We start from the raw sequence: 17,845 nt of genomic DNA, 5'->3' as shown, positions 1-17,845 counted from the left end.
GCCGTCCATTTAACCGAAAGAACGTGAAACGTCGATGTTCATTTTAACAGAAAAAAACGCTCTAATAGGTAAGTGGATTATCTTGCTTTTCCCCTTCACTAACAATATTTTCGGATCAGAACACCAAACACCAAAGAAACAGTGTAGTTAAACATACATAAAATTCCTTAACATTTATTGATGTTTAGTGTTACGCTCAAGATTGTACACGTGGGCAAATGTGGTAACGAACGTTGGTGACTTTCCTCAAAAGTTTGGTACGTGATTATGCGTGTTTGCAATGCAATGTTAAATAGCATCTTTCAATATGTTATCGTAGTATAGTTTTGATTTGCGAATATTGATGATTTATCTTTTACCGTCAGCAACTGTGGAAAAAATATTAGACTTTTTAATGTTTTACCCTTCAAGATCAAATGCAAAACTTTGTTTTACGCAGCACTTCGCCCGTGTTACACGCCACTGTTTATGGCATAGAGAGTTTTATAAGCCTTAAGAAATTCGCATACACAGTCCAAAAATACTGAACCTAACTGGCCTATAAAGTAAGTGCATCGCTTACAAGATGAATGTTTTAATAATGTCCCCATACCTAATAGCTAATAGTTGCATTCGTGGCGTGTACGATGGCGTGGCGCAATTCACCCCCAACAGAACCACACTAAGACCACACGCTCATCGTTCAACAATTATAAATGTACAGTATTACCCAGTAAAAGGAAATGGTTTGAAAAGCTAGATTCAAATAAATTCCATTTAAACAGAGCTACCAGATTAGCCGCGCGCCGGTACCGCACCGGCTTGCGGGTTGTATAGAGCACGTTTTGCGCAATGCCATACAGCTGTGTGCAAGCAACATCATCCTTGCGGTTGATATGTTTTCCGTTAGTGCCCCGTGTACAGTGCCAGACATATTTAGCATAGTAGGCGAACACAGTGAGTGCAGCAACACGGTCGCAAACGGTAGCTGCAAGAGGAGAAAAACGATTTCGGAAAAAGTGTTATCGAGTTCGCGAAACATCTGTTTTGCATCATCTTGGGGCGTGCTTTCCTTGCTAGCGCGGTAACATGCTTTTTCACCTAATCTCTCCTTCTTATTTCCTATCAAATGGTATGTAGTAATTGCTTCTTTTTTATATTTTTATCCGAGTGTATATTTTTGTGTTTATTAGTTTGTTTTTTTTTTGTTGGTTTTGATTTCTTGATGTGAAACAGTAAATACGATGGAAAAAGATTTTTAAAAATTTGGCTTTTTTAAGTTATATGCGAGCACAGTGCGTTTTGTTGTTGTGGTTTGGTGTAATTTGTGTAATCTTCGCCATTGTGTGTTTGTGTGCACTTTGCAGAACATTGAAATTGCAGAGTATCATCAGAACGCTAGCGCGTTCCTTCACACCTATCCAAATGTTACGATGAAGCGAAAATACGATTAAGTTGCTTAAACTGCCGCCGTAGTATTTTCGATAAAATTGGCTTTGCCTGTCCTTTGTCACGCTGTCTCGGCTCGGCACCTTAAACTTGCACATCGAACGACGGGGAGCGCTGGGAAACGATCTCATCATCCTCATCGTTTTCCTGCGAATCTTCCGGCTCGCCGAGCGCGTGCACAAACTCGTAGAAATCGATCCGCCCGTCACCGTCCACGTCCACCTCCTTGATCATATCCTCGACTGTGTGTGTGGCGGGGGAGAGAGAGATTGAAGAAAATAATTTGGATCACATTTTTTAAAATTAACGACAGCGCAGAAGGACCGCACTGACTCTACTTACTCTCTTCCTCGTCCAGATCTTCGCCCAAACACTGCAGCACCGCGCGCAGATCGGACGCGGTAATGTAGCCCCGGTTGTGCTTGTCGAACACCCGGAACGCATCGCGCAGCTCGCGCTCCTCCTGGTCGGCCGACGTTTCCGCCACCGTGTCCGTCATGTTGGACATGATGTCGACAAACTCCTCGAAGCTGACGTTCCCATCGCCATCCACGTCAATCTCGAGCAGCATCTCCTGCAGCTCCTCGACCCGGGCAAACTGCCCGAGCGAGCGCATTACCGTGCCGAGCTCCTCCTTCGTGATCGAACCGTCGTTGTCCTTGTCGAACAGCCGGAACGCCTCCCGGAACTCCTTCATCTGGTTCTTCGAGATGAAGCGTTTGTTTAGGCTGTAGCTGATGTTGTTGCCGGACGTGAGCGAATCGGTCGTCTGCGAGCGGCGCTGTTTGCCGTGCAGCGGCACGTTCGCACCACCCTCGACGAACACGTTCCCGTCCAGGCTGGAGCAGTCGCTGGGCGGTTGATTGAGGCTGTCCTGCCGGTACGGATCGATCGGGGAGCGGGAACTCGACCGGCCACCGCCACTGTGGCCGCTGGTCGAGTCGGGACGATGGGAATGGTACTGCTGCTGCTGCTCATTGCCCGCGTTCGGTCCCGCTTCCGGTGCAGTCGTAGGGTCGTTGTTTGTCTGTCGGGTCTGTTGGGGGGGTTGGCATGAGAAGGGGCGAGAAAGGTGAGAAAAAAGGATAATATTTGCTTAGGACTGACGGTTGTGACGTGGAAACGATAAAAATATACGCCCGTTGGGGGGTTTTCTGCTCTTCTGCTTATACCTACTCTTCCTCCCTTGTTGATTGCATACGTAATAGGTAAAGCAATTGAATCAACACATCGCACGGAGAAAGGGTTCCTCCGGCACAACGCTGTGAAACCCCTGCGAATATCCTTGCCGTGTTTTGTAATCCTACCGTTGACAAGTGGTGGTAATACGAGAGGATCAACACGTGTAAACACGGGTGAAGTGGAATGTGACGGCGTGAAACAGAAAACAGGCCATTGCCACCATCACCAACCACACGCCCATTGCCGGTAGGTTGTCGATAGAAGCGATATAAATTTAAATTTAAATTCTTTTGCTTCTTTTTTGTAGGTATTTCTATCGCATCCAAACGCTGCCGGAACTCATCCCCAACCCATCCCAGCCCGCGCTGCTGCTCCACCACGGCACCGAAAAGGCACCGTTGTCACGTGCCAAAAGGTGGTTAATATGATTTGATTGACTCCGAAATGCAATCACGAGCTAACGCGCCAAACACGTTTTTAAATTGAATCGAAAAAAAAAACGGCACTCAACGCGCGGGCATCCTGCAACACACCCAACGAAATGGTTGGAAATGGTGAAAAACTCAGGTGAAAACAGCATGTGAAAACCGAAAACCAGAACTCGGTCGGTATACACTCGGTTGGGTTTGCGGAAGCGAAATGTTTCACATTGAAAGGTCGTTAGTTATTTATGAACGTTAGTAAACAATTGATTGCATTCCACAGCAGCAGCAGCCGGTCGACATGACACAAATGCGCGCTTGGGTTGGAAACGAGAGGAAAGCGGGGTACTGCTGCTTTGTTATAGTACTTTGCACAAAATTAAATGATGCCAACGATAAAAATCGTCCCCTTTGCCCTTCCGGGTTCAGTCGGGGAGCTGTTCAATGAAATGTTTGAAATGAAATGTTTGCCAATGACAGCTTTGGCGCGGGAAGGGACCGCCGTTTTCCTCCCGTTTTCCGGCCTGTAAGCAAACAATGAAAGTAGTATAATTTGTATGCTTTGCGACCCTTGAGAGAACTGAATGGGCATCTGAGCACAAACAAACGAAACAAAAAAACCTCCCAAACGTTTCTCAATGGGAAGCATTTAAAGTGTACCGATTTCATCGCTAGCGGCATGCTGCAAACGCTAACGGTGATAAGGGGGAAAAATAGCCGGACTCCTTCCCATGCAAATAGTATTGATTTTCCACCCATATTTTATGCGTAAAAGTTATGCATTATTTCCGCTTCGGACTGGGTTGCCCTTTCGAGGGGAAAGGACTCAAAACTCGGCTTCAAAGTGAATTGTTGGCAAATATTTGACGAGTTTTTGATGTTTCCATACACCCGGCGGCTGATGGTGGTGGTGCGAGGTGTTTGTAACGAGCCCTTCCCCTTGCCGTCCCGTTTTGTCGATAATTATTGGCAGGTACCGTAGGCTTGTCCGCGGCATCAATTTCGGCCTTTGTTTGCGCCGCTATCGATAGACCCTTTAATTGTGTGGCAAGAAGTGGACAGCCATCGTGGAAAATGGAATGAAACGCATTAAATGCTGTTAAAGGTGTAAATGACGAGCCTGATTGGTGTAATAGATAGGTTGAAAATTGAAGTACTCTTCGCGCAAAGTGTTCCTTTTTTTGGCAATTTTGAAAAAATCATAAAGCGAGCTCTATCTCCACGCCACAGCCGTACGTTCAACGTACAGCAGCAGCCAATTAGCGCACTGGTTCGGGTTTGGGTTGCACCATCTGGCAGACGGGCCCCATTCCCAGTATCACGTGTCCTTTGATGCTTCACTGTGTGTGCGCGGCGCCATGTTGCGTTAATCATTTCATCATCATCATCATCATCATCATTACCGTCATTTTATGACAAAAATCGATTCACTTGTTCCTTACTGTTCGGGGTGGACATTATTCGGAAACATTATCACAGCACGTCGACAATAGCACAAATGACGCTACGCAACCGGCACCGCCGGTTCTCATTATCGTCATCGGTCGATTTCACGGGTTCATGGGCTCCGGCGGAATGTAAAGCAAACAAAGTGGCTAACAAGAAAAGAAAAAAAAGTAAAGCACCGAACATCGATGTCGTCGAGAGCAACAAGTCGCGTAAGTGGGATTTTGAGCCGCCGGTTGTTTTCTGCTTTTTGCGTTAGGGCGTTTAGAGAGTTTGTGAAATTTAGCAGCAATTTATGCACTGTGCAAGCACGTGCGGGGAGCCCACACTCACCACCATCTGCTCATTAAAATTCGTGTGTGTGTGTGTGTGTTCTCGTTGTGGGCTGAGCGAAAACTTAATTATAGTTAGCTTCGTCGTTTTGTGCAATGGTTGTTTGGAACGGGAGAGACTTGGAGCCTGGAAGTCAATTCTGAACGTCTCGCAGATCTGTGCCGGCTGTTCGCTTGGGGGGGAATTGTATCATTTGACTTGCGCTGAGCAGCTTGCCGGAGACCATCCGGAAACCCGGAGCAACAGGAGGATCTTGCAACTTTAATAAGTTCATTCCCTGTTTCAATACTCGGGGGAAATTTGATTGACATTACGAGCAACTTAGAGCTGGTCGGCTAACCGTTCGTCTTTGGCCAGCGTATTAAAGCAATATTTGTTACCCCAGGGCTGAAAGTACGCAATACCAAGTGCGCAAAAGGGAGACTGAAAGTCAGCAAGTTTAGCAAGCAGTGGTGCTTTTATCACGATCGCCCAAGAAACAGACGACGTTGATGGGACAATTTTTCTTACTTGCGCATTTGCTCTGTAGCGCGAGGTCAACCACCACATGGCACGCACAGTGTGAGAGTGTGTCTGAGCGAGGACGGAAAAGAATCTCATGTGCCACCGGTTCTCCCAATACCGCGCTAGTGTGACAACCATTTCTCCACATTTCTCCAGGAGTCGTGTGCCCGGAGCGTACGAGTAGCAGGCGGTGGCGTTGGAAATCGTCGCATAAAAGATTGCCAATGTCGTTACACAGCTTGATGCTCCTGACGCTCCCCCAGGAAGGAGAGTACGATAAAAGCTAATGGTCAAATAGTGTTTTCCCCCCGTCGAGTTGAACGGTTGACCTTTGTCCGGCGCGGGGCTTTATTTCTTTCCACTGAAGTCACCAGCATTAAATGGCACTTTCTTCAGATTGTAGAGGTTTAATCTGTCATCTGAATGGTTTCGGCAACACCCGCTGGTAGTGATTTGGTCTTTCCCATTCCGTAAGTCGTAGGTCGTGTAAGCCGATTCCAGCTGCCGACACAGCTCCACAGAACAAGAGGTTGTGTGTGTGTGTGGAAACATGCATGAAGTATGTTGTCAAAGTTTTCGAAACCATTAATGGGGGAAAACATGGTTTTACAGTTGGGTAGCTGGCGCTGGCACTGCGTCGAGAGAGGATCCCAGATAGGCACAGGCTGCGTAAAAGGGCGTGTTTCTAAGAAACCCGATAAAATCTCCTGCGCCATGTAAAATTAGATACAGTAACAGTCCCCGACCGGGGGAAAGCTTTTCCCCGGGTGTTGTGTAGCGCAACTTTCCCCGGTATCGTAAGCTGTTGCGTCAGCCCTGCCACGACAGTTTTCCACACCGTGCAGGAGCGGGAAGGCAAGCCGCCAAGCCTGAGCCATCAGAAGAGAACTCCCATTGCTCCGAACCTGCGCGATAACTAAATAGTACATTTATTATTAACATATGCATATGATTTACACGCTGGAGGCGATGGAAAGGCACGAGACGACTGGTGTGGTGTGTTGGGTACACTTTATCAACTCCCTTATCTCTCGCACCCCCATTTCTGAGGACCCAACTCATGCGTGCAGGGCGGCTGGATGTGAAAGCATGCCCGTAAACTAACTTGCGGGCGCTTTTATCGGGCCCACCAGCAACCCCGCTTTCCCGGTTACGAATTTTCGACGGGTGGGGATGCCCGGAAGGAGGCGCACCCTTTCTGCTAATGACTAAATTATTACGCTCTTTGTTTCCGTATGCGTGTGTGTGTGTGTGGAAGAGAGTAAATGGTTAGGAAATAAGCCTCCGACCCGACTGCGACCAGACCGCGAATCCGGTAATCAGTTTAGGTGGATTAATTTATGGCAGATTAGAGAATGTGTATTCATCAACCTTTGGGCCGTGTTTCGGTGGGCAACGAATGAACTGTGAACGGAGACGGTGACCCACCAACGTGGGAAATATACCTTGCCTCTCCACAAGCTCCAGCTTGCCGCAGAAGATAGCGTCCGATAGTGCAAAGTGGGGAATGGTCCCTTAGTGTATGGGAATGTGTTCAGGTGTGCGCCGTGTCTTCGGCAGGATAAGATGCTGCTCGCGTTGTGTGTCATTTAATTAGCATTATCCTGCACTTTATGGGTTTATTAAGGGGACGAGAATACCTGCAGAGGATCCTAACATTGTTGTAGACTGGAAAGCGGGAAATTGAATTGTGTTGGACCGTCTTCTTGCTCCGCGTTGTTCCTTTTTGTGTAATTGAGATGTTTGGAGTACTTTAAAGCAGTATACCCTCTGATGCGCCTTCTGGGTAGAAAAGTTTCTTCTTCAATAGCTCTCCAAACCCCCCGCCTATAGAATCTAATTATCTCAACAGTCATATCGCAGCGCGAAAGTAACGCAATTTGTGTTCAGCTCTCAAGCGTCAGCCAGAAGTTCGGTGGAAGTGTATTTCCTCGTTTTTTCCCCCCGTTGTGTGACGCATTTCTCACGTCCGATGGCTGCCAAAGCCGGCCTTTTGGAGACCGTAAAGAGTTATGTCCCTTTTTGCTTCCCCTCGCCTCAATGCTACTACTACTGCTGCTACCTCTACTCACCATGATCAGTTGTCTGATGTCTTTGACGAAGGTCGATGCAGTGAGAAAGTTGTTCACCGCCGAGAAGATTTTTCCTTCCAACTTGAAACGGTTTTGGGGGGTGTTAGTATGCTACGTAGAATCCGTCGTGATGGTGGTGGTGGTGGTTTTGGTGACGGTGATGCTGGGTGCGCTCGTGCCGTCGACCCTGCCCTAAGGATGGTGGAGTGCCGCTAAGGGGTTGTGGGAACGAAGGGAGCGATGGGGAATGCGGTGGTACGGATGGTGGGGTTTGCAGGGTTTGTTGGAGTTGCCTTACCACAGAGGAGCGCAATGATTGCGATTGATGATGATTGGGGGAACGGGTTGCTGATTATGAAGTTTCTCTCGCGGTTGCTCTGCTAGGCTGCACCCGTTAACACCGTGCGACATAAAACCGTGCTGGAACCGTGCTGTAGCGTTTATATTCTCTCACACTGTAAAAGAAAACACACACACACACACATCCACACAAGCACGTAAACACAGCTCCAAACCACGATATTGCGATCGATCAATCAGTGTTTACGAGGATCGTTACGGAGATTTGCGCAGAACTACGCAGAATTCACCACATCATACTGGAAGGTGAGAGAAGAGATGGTTAAAAAAGCAATGCACACGTTCAAATACAGATTCAAATGCCACCCGATGCCGGGACACAATTCCGCGTGCAGGTCTTCTGCAGGATCTGCTCGGGTGGAGAAGATCTTGCCAACTGAATCTCGATACTTCTGTCGAGAGAACCAAACCAAACAGCCAGAACACGTAATGCGATGTGTGTCCCCCCTTTGGGATGACGCACACGTTCCGGTGCAAACTTAGCGGCCACCACCACCGCTGCTGCTGCCAGTGTGTGTGTGTGTGTGTGATTAACGAAGGGGATTTCTTCAAAGTTTCGTTGTCGTTTGTTTGATGTACACAACAATCGTCATCGGCATGCTTGTTCATTCCTTTCCCGCCACTGGTGCCTGGCGTACGTTGTCCACGTACGAATCTGCAGACATGCTGTGTTTGTTTTACGCTTTGCATCTACACTGCTGCCAACACAACGGTGTGTCGTCGCTCATGAATGTGTAATATTTTATCGGCTCAAGAGGGCTGTACTCGGTCTCACCGTAGGGACCGTAGTTGGGGTGAGTTGTAGGTCACCGATATAGCCATCTGTACACCATACTATACATCGGTATGTGCTACTGTGTTTAGAATGCAGCCCAGCGTGTGCCCTGCTGCCTGTGATTCAACCCACCACGATGGCCCCCAGAAGCTGCGCGCTCGCTCGCTGCCCATCAATCGTTCGGATTGGCGGTTCGAAGTTTATTGCTCGCTTAATGTGAATTAAGTGCACCAGATTATGATCTCGCACTAGACGTAAACGGCGCCAGCAAAACGGTAATGATTTATACTTCCTGGTACAACAAGACACGAGTGCTCCGGCTAAAATTAATAGCTTAAGTAAAGATAATTAAAAAAAAGACGGCGCTCCAGTGTTTCTTTCCTGAGTGCTGCAAAACGGGTAATATAATTTGCCAAAACAAGCCTTCATCCCAACGAGAAGCGCACACTTCCGCTTGCAGTTATCGTTAGTCGCGGAATGTTTATGCAATTTTTGAACGCAAGAAGTACAACGCTCGGGGGGAAAGCTGGGCAGCTCAACCACTTCCTTCGTTGTTCCAGTTAGCAGCGCGCGTTAGCACACAGCACAAGATGCAGCATAATTAGTGCACGAAAGCAGGTGCGGAGAGATGCGTACGGGTCGAGAAAGCAAAGCTAAACGGAAAGAGCCTCGCTCTGGCTTAAGGACGTTCTCCAGCAAGGCAACGGGCACAACAATCGGTTTAAGACACATCTTGTGAAAGGACGGGGGGGGGGGGGGGGAGGGAGGACTGGTGCAAAGAAGCACACAAATTTATCAAGCTATGGAAAGCAAAAAGGCAGCAACATAAAAAATAACATAAAAAAGAATAAAACTTTCGCCCCGGGAAGCAATAAAGCGCGCACAAAATGTGCTGCCAAGGCGTCGAGTTATCCAGGTCAGTTTTTGCTTGCACTGGGGCCTAGCTTTTTTTTTTTGCATTGGATGGGATGGGATGCTGGCAGAAACTTTTCCGCCCACCCTTTCTTTCCGGCAGCGTGTTTCGTGTATATAGTTCGTTAAATGGGAAATTGTGATGCAACAAAGAGCAGTGTGAGCGTGAGGGGTGGGGGAATTATGTTAGCGCAGCTTTGACTTCCGGATCCTGGTAGATGCGGTGGCGGTGCGGTAGGGGAAAGGGGAAAGGGGATGGAAAGGTGTTGGTGGAAAGTGTAGTTTTGCAAAAGTTTTTGGTTTTTTGTATCCCTTGGCTTCCACTTGGCTGTTGGGAAACGGTACAGAATTCCCCTGTGGTCCGGTACCTTATCGTACGGAATGCGAATAAGCGCCCATTGGCTGCTGGCATGCTAAACAGAGAGCTCTAGCGAGAGTAGCGAGTGACGAACGGCACAAACACACACATACACAGGAGACACAACATCATCATCATCATCATCATCATCAGCACGATCACAAGCACAGGCACAGGTCGGTACGACACCTACTTTGCGGAACTTTTTCTCGCCATTCTTCGCCTTGGGACAGAAGAGCGACACGGACGCTTCCCGCTCGCCCGACTCCTGGCAGCACATGCAGGACCGCTCCATCTGCCAGATCTTGCTGCCGGACACCTGGATGTAGCTGGCGCAGCGGCCAATGCACGCGAACGAGGGTATCGGTTTCGGCACGCAGCCCGGATACTGCAGCACGTGGATGACGGGCGTTACCTGGCAGTCGTCTGAGGAGTAGTGTGATCCACCGTCCTCTGACGCGTTCCAGTGGTGGTGGTGGTGGTGGTGGAGAGGAGGGGATGGCCAGGAATGTTGAAGTCCACGCAGTTGTGTGTGTGTGTGTGTGAAGAGTGTGATGGAATGTACGAGAAAAAGAGAGAGAGAGAGAGAAAGAGGCACAGAAAATGGGATACAATAGTTTAATTTCCAATGCTCCAAAGCTTCTATTGCTGCTACCCAAAAAGGTTTGGGGTAATGGGTTAGTAAAAAGAGAGAAAAAAATGGTGTGACAGAAATTTGGTTTGCTGTCTGGTGGTTGATTCGTTTTGGTGGTTTGTCGATCGTTTGGCGAAATTGAATTGTGGTGAGGGAAGCGCTTGGACAGAGCGTAGTTGATCGGTGATGGTGATGACGATGGGAAATGGTTGCTGCTTGCACCCTGAAATTGTAAAGCCACATATGTGAATGCACGCGAAACAAATTGGATTAGGGAGATAGATTGCGTGTGTGAGTGTGTGTGTGCGAATTATTAGTTGACCAACAGACACTACTGGCCTGGAGAGAAAAGGGGGGGACCATGTGGATTAGCAAACAAAATCGACAGCGTCGTTTCCGTCAGCCTGATCGATCGGCATCGTTGTTCGAACTGCGGCTGCAAAAGCTGCAGGGATTTACTACCAGTCAACGCAACCAGTCAATGATGGGTGTTTTTTTATCCCATTATCTAATGGAGTTCAATTTGTCAGCAGTAATCGGATTTGTTAGCATCTCCCCCCCCCCACGAAACGTCGTAATACCCCGTTTGCCGCTGCAATTCAATCCACGACGACGACACTCGATGCACACATTTTTTGCACAAAACGTCGCTTCTTCACAATTTATTGCTTTCCTCCATTTAATTTCACCAATACACACACACACACACACACACATCGGTTCGAATCGACGCTTTGTCGTAGGAAGATAGGGTTAGGGTGCTATTTTTATTGCGCCCGCCTGCTGCGTCGTGGGAATAGTTGCGATCGAAATCGCACAGGGAAGTGTGCTTTTTTTCAAATTGGAATTTTTCAGACAAGACACGGTGTTGGTATGACAACGGTGACGATAGCCAATCGATAGGCAATTTATGGCAGTTCCTGCCGGAGTGTGCCCGTGTGCGCTATAAATCTGCGAACCCACTGGACAGAAAAGGACTGCTATCCCAAACCCCTACGAACTACTTCTAGGCAGTGGTCGTAAAATCAACACCAAAAGAACAGATGCACAAGAATAAGCTCACGCTATCGGTAAATGCAATTTAATTACTTTGCTGGCACTTTATTGGCCCTTTAGCAATGGAATAATTTAAGTTGAATTGCAAAAATCCCACACATAAACTTCGTCGGAGCAGTTTAAGACCAAAATAAGGCTATTGTAGCACAAAATTACGATTATTGCATTATATTTGACTGCTTTAGATTGCCAGGGTCTGCCCTAAATCTCTGGCCAGCGTGAGTGGGATAAAGTTTTGTGATTAACTTGCTTGTTTAATATTCATCATCCGATGCCGGTCGTCGTTGTCGTTGTCGTTGCCTTAGCCGTTCAAAACTCTATCCCAGGTTGTTCATTTCGAACAACCTTTGGAAGCTTTCCCGAAAGGTATTTCGTTTGCTTGTGTGTGTTTTGTTTTTTTTTGTTGATGGCAGGCGCACAGCCAGGAGAAATTGAGGTAAAATGTAATCCCTGCTTCACGGAATTGCTTAGATGAGTTATGATGTTTTAGCCGGACCAAAAAGAGAAGCTATATTTCTGCAGAAACCGACACACTCTCTGAAGCGGGAAAATTGGTTTTGTTGTGTCCGACTACTACTACTATCACTGCTTTGCTTTGGTGCTTTGTGAATTTACGTCCTGTTTGGCTCACATTTCCGTACGTCCATGATGAAGCCGTATGGTTGTGGATCAAGGTGTCCAAGGTCCAAGAGGGGATCAATTATAAAGAAGCGAAGAAGCGTTGGTCGAAAACTACCGGTTAAGCCATCGAAATCCGAATTCGAAGTTCTTGTGTCCTTTCTTGATTGTGACTTTTGCTTTGATATATACAAAGGCTGGGCCACCGAACGAGGTAATCCCAACGCACAACTCTTCGAAGTCTTTGATGCTCTTCGTTTCGTTCCATCGAAAACTTTCATCGACACGCCAGTATCGATGGGTAAAAGTAATAAATCTGCATCACCTTTCCTCTTCTTCATCACACAAACACACACGGCAAAACCTGGCGGAACGTGCTCTTTCAAGAATATCATTATACCACCATAAAGCGAGGTACACTGAACATTGTGAAAGCTCTTCGTCCTTTTTTTTTATTTTGCTTGTTAGTGCTCCCACACGCAACTGCTTCTCGATTTGTGTCGATTTGTCAATCCGCCCGCTCCCCGACAAAGCCGAACGAACAAAGACGTGACGTGATTGGTGTTGTCAAACAACTCTCCAGCTATCAGGTCCTGCATATACAGGCCCATCCATCCGTTCTTCGTCCCTCTTACGCTCTAGAACTGCTGCTAGCAGTTCATCGACGCGCCGGCATGTTGACATATTTGGACACTTATGTGCCGTGGTTGTCCCATACCGCCCAATGGCTGCCAATTCGCTATTCACACCTCTCACACGTTCTCTTGGGATGTGTAGATTGTCGAAGCGAGCCGGCACTAGACACTAGAACTCAACTAGGTGAGGTCGAATCGATGGACGACGGATGTAATCAAACTTTGTTCCTGCCATCATCATCATACTCATCATCTTCATCATCATCATCATCATCATCATCAACAACAGCGACACTACAGCAAGCACCAACGCTCCTCGTTATGCGTTTGTCCATCTCTTGTCTGTCTATGGAACTCCCGGACAACACGAAACATGAAAGTTGTTTGATTATGAGACCCACCCCTGTTGCGGTGTACGATCTAAGCAAAGCACACGGTGGGACGGGATGGCAGGTTTTATTGCAAAACGAGACGAGATTTGCTGGTTAAACACAGCTGGTTAACTCTATAATTCTAGGAGGGACGACACGCCGCGATACGACGTCCCCGGGCCAGCGAAGTGTGTGTATGTGTGTGTGTTTAACTTTTGTCGGGTCGTAATGGCCATCTGTCGCCCGGTCAGTTAACACGCTCTTTGACTTTGAACTGCTCTCGTGCACCACCATAAGGTGGTGGTGAATTTATGCGTTTCGTTCGATGCAGAAAGGAAAGCAATGAAGTTAGCGCATCCAGCGCAAAAAAAGCGCAAACTTTCCACGGGGCGAAGCCATTGAACTTGGCAACGTTAGGTTTCGTTCAGTAATCGTTAAGAGTTGATAAAGCCCGTCCGTACCATGGGAGGGACGACCGTACCGTGCTATGGTTGGAAGCTTAATATATTGCAGAACGGAGCTGCGTTGATGCGTTAACTCTGATTGAGTTTTATTGAGTGAACACAACGGCGAGCACGATGGCACAACGGATTAAAAGTTAACGTATGTTACGAACGTTTGGTAGTATTTTTCCTCGGTAAAAGTCATCCTACCACTGAAGAACACCCATCATGTGATTATGTTCGGGATATTGGTTGAGGGATTTATGGATACGTTAAAATGGGTGCTGTAAATGGGAGCAATGTGTATGATTGGGGGAGAAGAACTAGTAGTAAGCCTGTGGACGCCTCCTATGCTGTCCTAATTGGGTCACCAATCTGGGAACAAATGGTTATCGATCCATATTATTGCTCAGTTCATCCGTAAAAAAGTTGTGAAATGGTAAAAAGGACAGTCATTATTTTGCCTTTCTATTTATGGAAGTAATTCCTTGGAATACATTTAGTTGGCCAATACTAGTAGTTCAGGCAAACTGTTCCAATCGTACAATTAGATCAGTCATGCCAATCATCTCAGACTTCTAATCAGAACAATTTATCTTTAATCATCTTCATTGTTCACCATCAGTGCCTTTTTTGAACATTGCGGAACAATTATAATTACCCTTATAACGGACTCTCCGGGTAGGATATGATACAGCACAATAAGTATTTCCAGCATATTCCATCATACACACATACCCGTTTACACCGACCACACACAAGCTGAAATGAATGAACACCTTTCCCTTTGCCACGTGTAACTATGCCCAGGAAGCCAGAAAAGGGTCATTTATCATGCCAAATGCCATGCCAAGGAAGAAACAAAAAAAAAAACGGCCCCCATTACAACGAAGGAAAACTTCAGCCAACACAACTCCGACAAGTACACACTGTTTAGCGATATTGCCTTGCCATTGCAAGCGTTTTGTCGGTTCAGAGTGTGGGAGATTTCGATTAAAAATGGCCAACATCAATCATAATAAGCCCCTGGAGTAAGCTCGGCAACAAGCAAGCACAGGAGAGCGTCTTGCTTGTTAATAGATTTCTACGCGCAAACATTATCCTTTGTAGTTGTGTTGGTCAGATATTTACCACTTTTAGGAAGTGCTGGAAAGGACAAAAAACATCTTCCATTGTTCAAAAGTACGGTAAGATAAGTGCCACCGAACACCGAACATCGAGCGAAAGGAGAAACACTTGAATGTAAGTGATGATTTCCGTACCTCCGGTTGATTGTTAGGCCCGTGGGAAATTGGAAACGCAGAAAGAATGATAAGCCAGGGGAAAACACTACAAAAATCCGTACCACATTAAGCGGTACAGACAGACAGGCGGTACGAAGTGTAGCACAAGCGGAAAAACAATCTAAAAAAAAGTGCCGTGCTTCATAGAATCCCACGTTTGAGTTAATATTCAAATAAGAGGACTTTATCTTAACTACCGAGAGCGAGAGAGAGTACCGGTGATGAAGCTATACGACCCATACCTAACGGTGAGGATCCGGGTTTGCCATTCGTAGTTCCGTTTTTGGAGCAACAACAAAAAGAAGAAGGAATTACCATTTAATAAACAAACTTCTAGTCCCTTCTGTGCTTTACTTCCAGGATCGTTGAGTAGTTGAAGGAAATGTGCCCGTGACGCAGACAGCAGCCCACTTGTTCTCACTGCTCAACGAGGAAACTCAACGTGGAAGCTCAATTTGTTCTAGAAAATCCATTGGAGCAAAGACAGTGGAAAATGTCTCGGCAGAACACGCGGAACAGGAAATTCAGGCAAATCAATTTGATAACGAACAAAATGATGCCACAGGAGAATGCGTTTAGAAGCGAGGATACACAGTCACAAAAAGGGCGAAGGTACGCGCTGTAAATGCTCCCGCTGGCATGCCTTAAAATATCACCCAAAAACTTCCCGCACTGGCTGTGGTGTTGATCTACGCATCCTTCGACTAATGATCGGGAATCTATTCATCCCTCTGGATTCGGCTCGTCAGCCAACATCAAGCGGATGCATAAAACTTCCATGGAAATTGGTGACACACAAACACAAACATTGGACTAAAGGACTTGAAAATTGCGACTCAATGGGGGAGTGCATTCAAGGAATCGCTTTATGCCGTCGGAACGGGAAACGAGCGTGGAACATTCCAACCAAACAAAAAACCTCCAATAGGACCTTCCAAAAACCCCAGCATCTTTTGTGGTAACTCTGCCGGCGGGTTTGATACGATTAGCTTCGAACCTCTATGCCATCGTTCTAAGATTCGCTAACAGCTAACACAGAGAGAGGAAGAGATAGAGATAAAAAAAAACATTGAGTTTTTGATAAGCAAAGCGAGATCTTCTAAAAGGATGGCGCGGGTTGTTTTACGGTATAATGTACCATACTTTACCGCCCTTGATCCTTCGGTTTGCGGGGAATGCAAGAACGGTTGTGTTTCCTTTCACTGGGTGAAAGCATCCCGAGGCGCTGTGTATGTGTTTTTGTGTACGTTGCTGCAACTGGAAACGCTGTGAAAATGGGTTTGTTTGTGTGTCTATCTGTTGGTTGGGAAAATTGTGGCTTTTCCAGGAAAAACAAAAAAGACACACACACACACACACACACACACACACAAAACGGTTGTAAAAAGCAGCAATTCCACTGGAAGGGTGGGATGCCTTCGTAGAAGAATAGCGGCGGTCCGTTCGTTGTGCGGTACGTTGTGCACAATAAAAGCACAAAATGCCTTTAGGGTAGGGCAGAGTAATTGGGGTACAAACGGGGCTGAAAAGAAAATGACAACTTGCTAAGGCAAGGAGTATGCGGGTTGACTTGAATTTCATTATCCGCTCAGCAGCGCATCCCCTGCTGAGTGCAATTCGGTCAGCTTTCGGTCGTCGTACACGCGAAGTCCTCCTCCCCAATCCGTTTCGTTGGTATATTCTTTGGAAATTCTTGAGTTAATTTTCGCATTTTTTGTTTTTCGTTGCTAAATCTTTAAATCCAGATGTGCGTTTATACAATTTTGCTTTAAGTTTACTTCGATCCACACCATTCCTTGTGGTTGTCCTTTTACTTGCCACTATACCCAAGGTTAGAGTGTTTTTCCCAATCTCAACGCAGCGTCAGATGGCCTTGCCGCGTGCCACACCAAAACACACTCACACACAGCACGATAGAAGAACACTCAGTGAGCGCCGTACATACATAGAGTATTAGTACGGGTCAGTACTTAGACGTCAAGGCCTACTCAGTTTGTTGTGCAGTTCAACTACTCCTTCTCACGCGTGTTACACATCCTTTGTGTTTACTCCCCCTGTGTGTCCTGTTTGCACACGGAGAGGGTGGACCATACAGCTTCAACAGACACACACACACACACGCACACACGCACACACTTGACACTGATTCTTCATTCATTCCGTGTACGGAAACATTCGCCAAGTTCTTCCCACATTCCTTCAGTATCAAGCTCAACCCACACCGGGGCTTAGAGTGCTTGGGAACGCAGTCACTGCTGGCTTTGGGAAATTGGTAACACCGTTCACTAGAAATAGCGTACTCCTCCCAAAAACGATAACCTCTGGCCCTTTTTCCCAATTTTCTGCCTTCTGAAAATTCGCACAACCCTACGCACTCTGTAGTTGTCGTCACTTTAGCACTGGCAAGCGCTTCCGGTTTAATGGGGGAGGGGGAGGAAATATTGAACGAATTCCGACGCTTTGGAGACCACTTGGGGGCAACACGATCACCACGCAACCGTTCAGCGCGCACTTGCTACCGAGAATGAGCGTCCCTTCCGAGTGTGCGGGCCTGTTTATTATATCCTGATCCCGGTGTGGCGTGGCTCTTCGTAGCGTTCTCCGGAAGCTCTCGCACACTGCGGCTCACTCTCCCGTACGGAGCGGATATAGGGGAGGGTAGGGACCACCTCCCGCTGGAATGGGTGGAGTGCGGTTGTTCTCGCCGCGAGCGGTCGGTGTTTTTGGGCGACCCAACCGAGCGAGCTTCGTGCTGTGAGAGACGAACCCCACGTTGAGAAGTTAGGCCACCGTAGGTTGTACTTGAGCTTCCGTGGAAGTGACCGTTGTACTTGAGCCTGGTGCAGCCAGGGTGGATGAAGTTAATGGTATTATTTCGTAGAGTTGAAACAATTCCAGGGCCATAGTCAGGAGGTAATGGTGGAAAAGGGGTTTGAATTTTTAATTAAATATGCATTTCCTACCAACATTCAATTGTCAATTACTACAAAGTATCTTACTAGTGAGGATACCA

The 17,845-nt window shown here is 47.1% G+C and overlaps 2 protein-coding genes across 3 annotated transcripts; one reads left to right on the top strand and one right to left on the bottom strand.

Annotated features, from left to right (window-relative positions):
* Positions 1 to 147: 147 nt before the first annotated feature.
* On the bottom strand, positions 148 to 17,385 carry LOC121587616 (calmodulin). Of its 2 annotated transcripts, XM_041904571.1 has the most exons (5): positions 17,208 to 17,385; positions 7,686 to 7,986; positions 7,388 to 7,599; positions 1,771 to 2,464; positions 148 to 1,670 (listed from the first exon to the last, which is right to left on the bottom strand). In XM_041904571.1, the coding sequence occupies exons 3-5, from the start codon at positions 7,388 to 7,390 to the stop codon at positions 1,513 to 1,515; spliced, it is 855 nt and encodes a 284-aa protein (XP_041760505.1). In that variant the 5' UTR covers positions 7,391 to 7,599; positions 7,686 to 7,986; positions 17,208 to 17,385; the 3' UTR covers positions 148 to 1,512. The 2 variants fall into 2 exon arrangements, with proteins under 2 accessions (XP_041760505.1, XP_041760504.1); XM_041904570.1 differs by having other exon boundaries at positions 7,388 to 7,986.
* Positions 2,421 to 3,531, top strand: LOC121587617. Its single transcript, XM_041904572.1, has 3 exons — positions 2,421 to 2,500; positions 2,637 to 2,856; positions 2,918 to 3,531. The coding sequence occupies exons 1-3, from the start codon at positions 2,482 to 2,484 to the stop codon at positions 3,036 to 3,038; spliced, it is 360 nt and encodes a 119-aa protein (XP_041760506.1). The 5' UTR covers positions 2,421 to 2,481; the 3' UTR covers positions 3,039 to 3,531.
* Positions 17,386 to 17,845: the final 460 nt, after the last annotated feature.

This window comes from Anopheles merus, chromosome 2R (assembly GCF_017562075.2).
Source record: "Anopheles merus strain MAF chromosome 2R, AmerM5.1, whole genome shotgun sequence".
NCBI classification, from domain to species: domain Eukaryota; kingdom Metazoa; phylum Arthropoda; class Insecta; order Diptera; family Culicidae; genus Anopheles; species Anopheles merus.
This window is presented reverse-complemented; position numbering and strand designations above follow the sequence as displayed.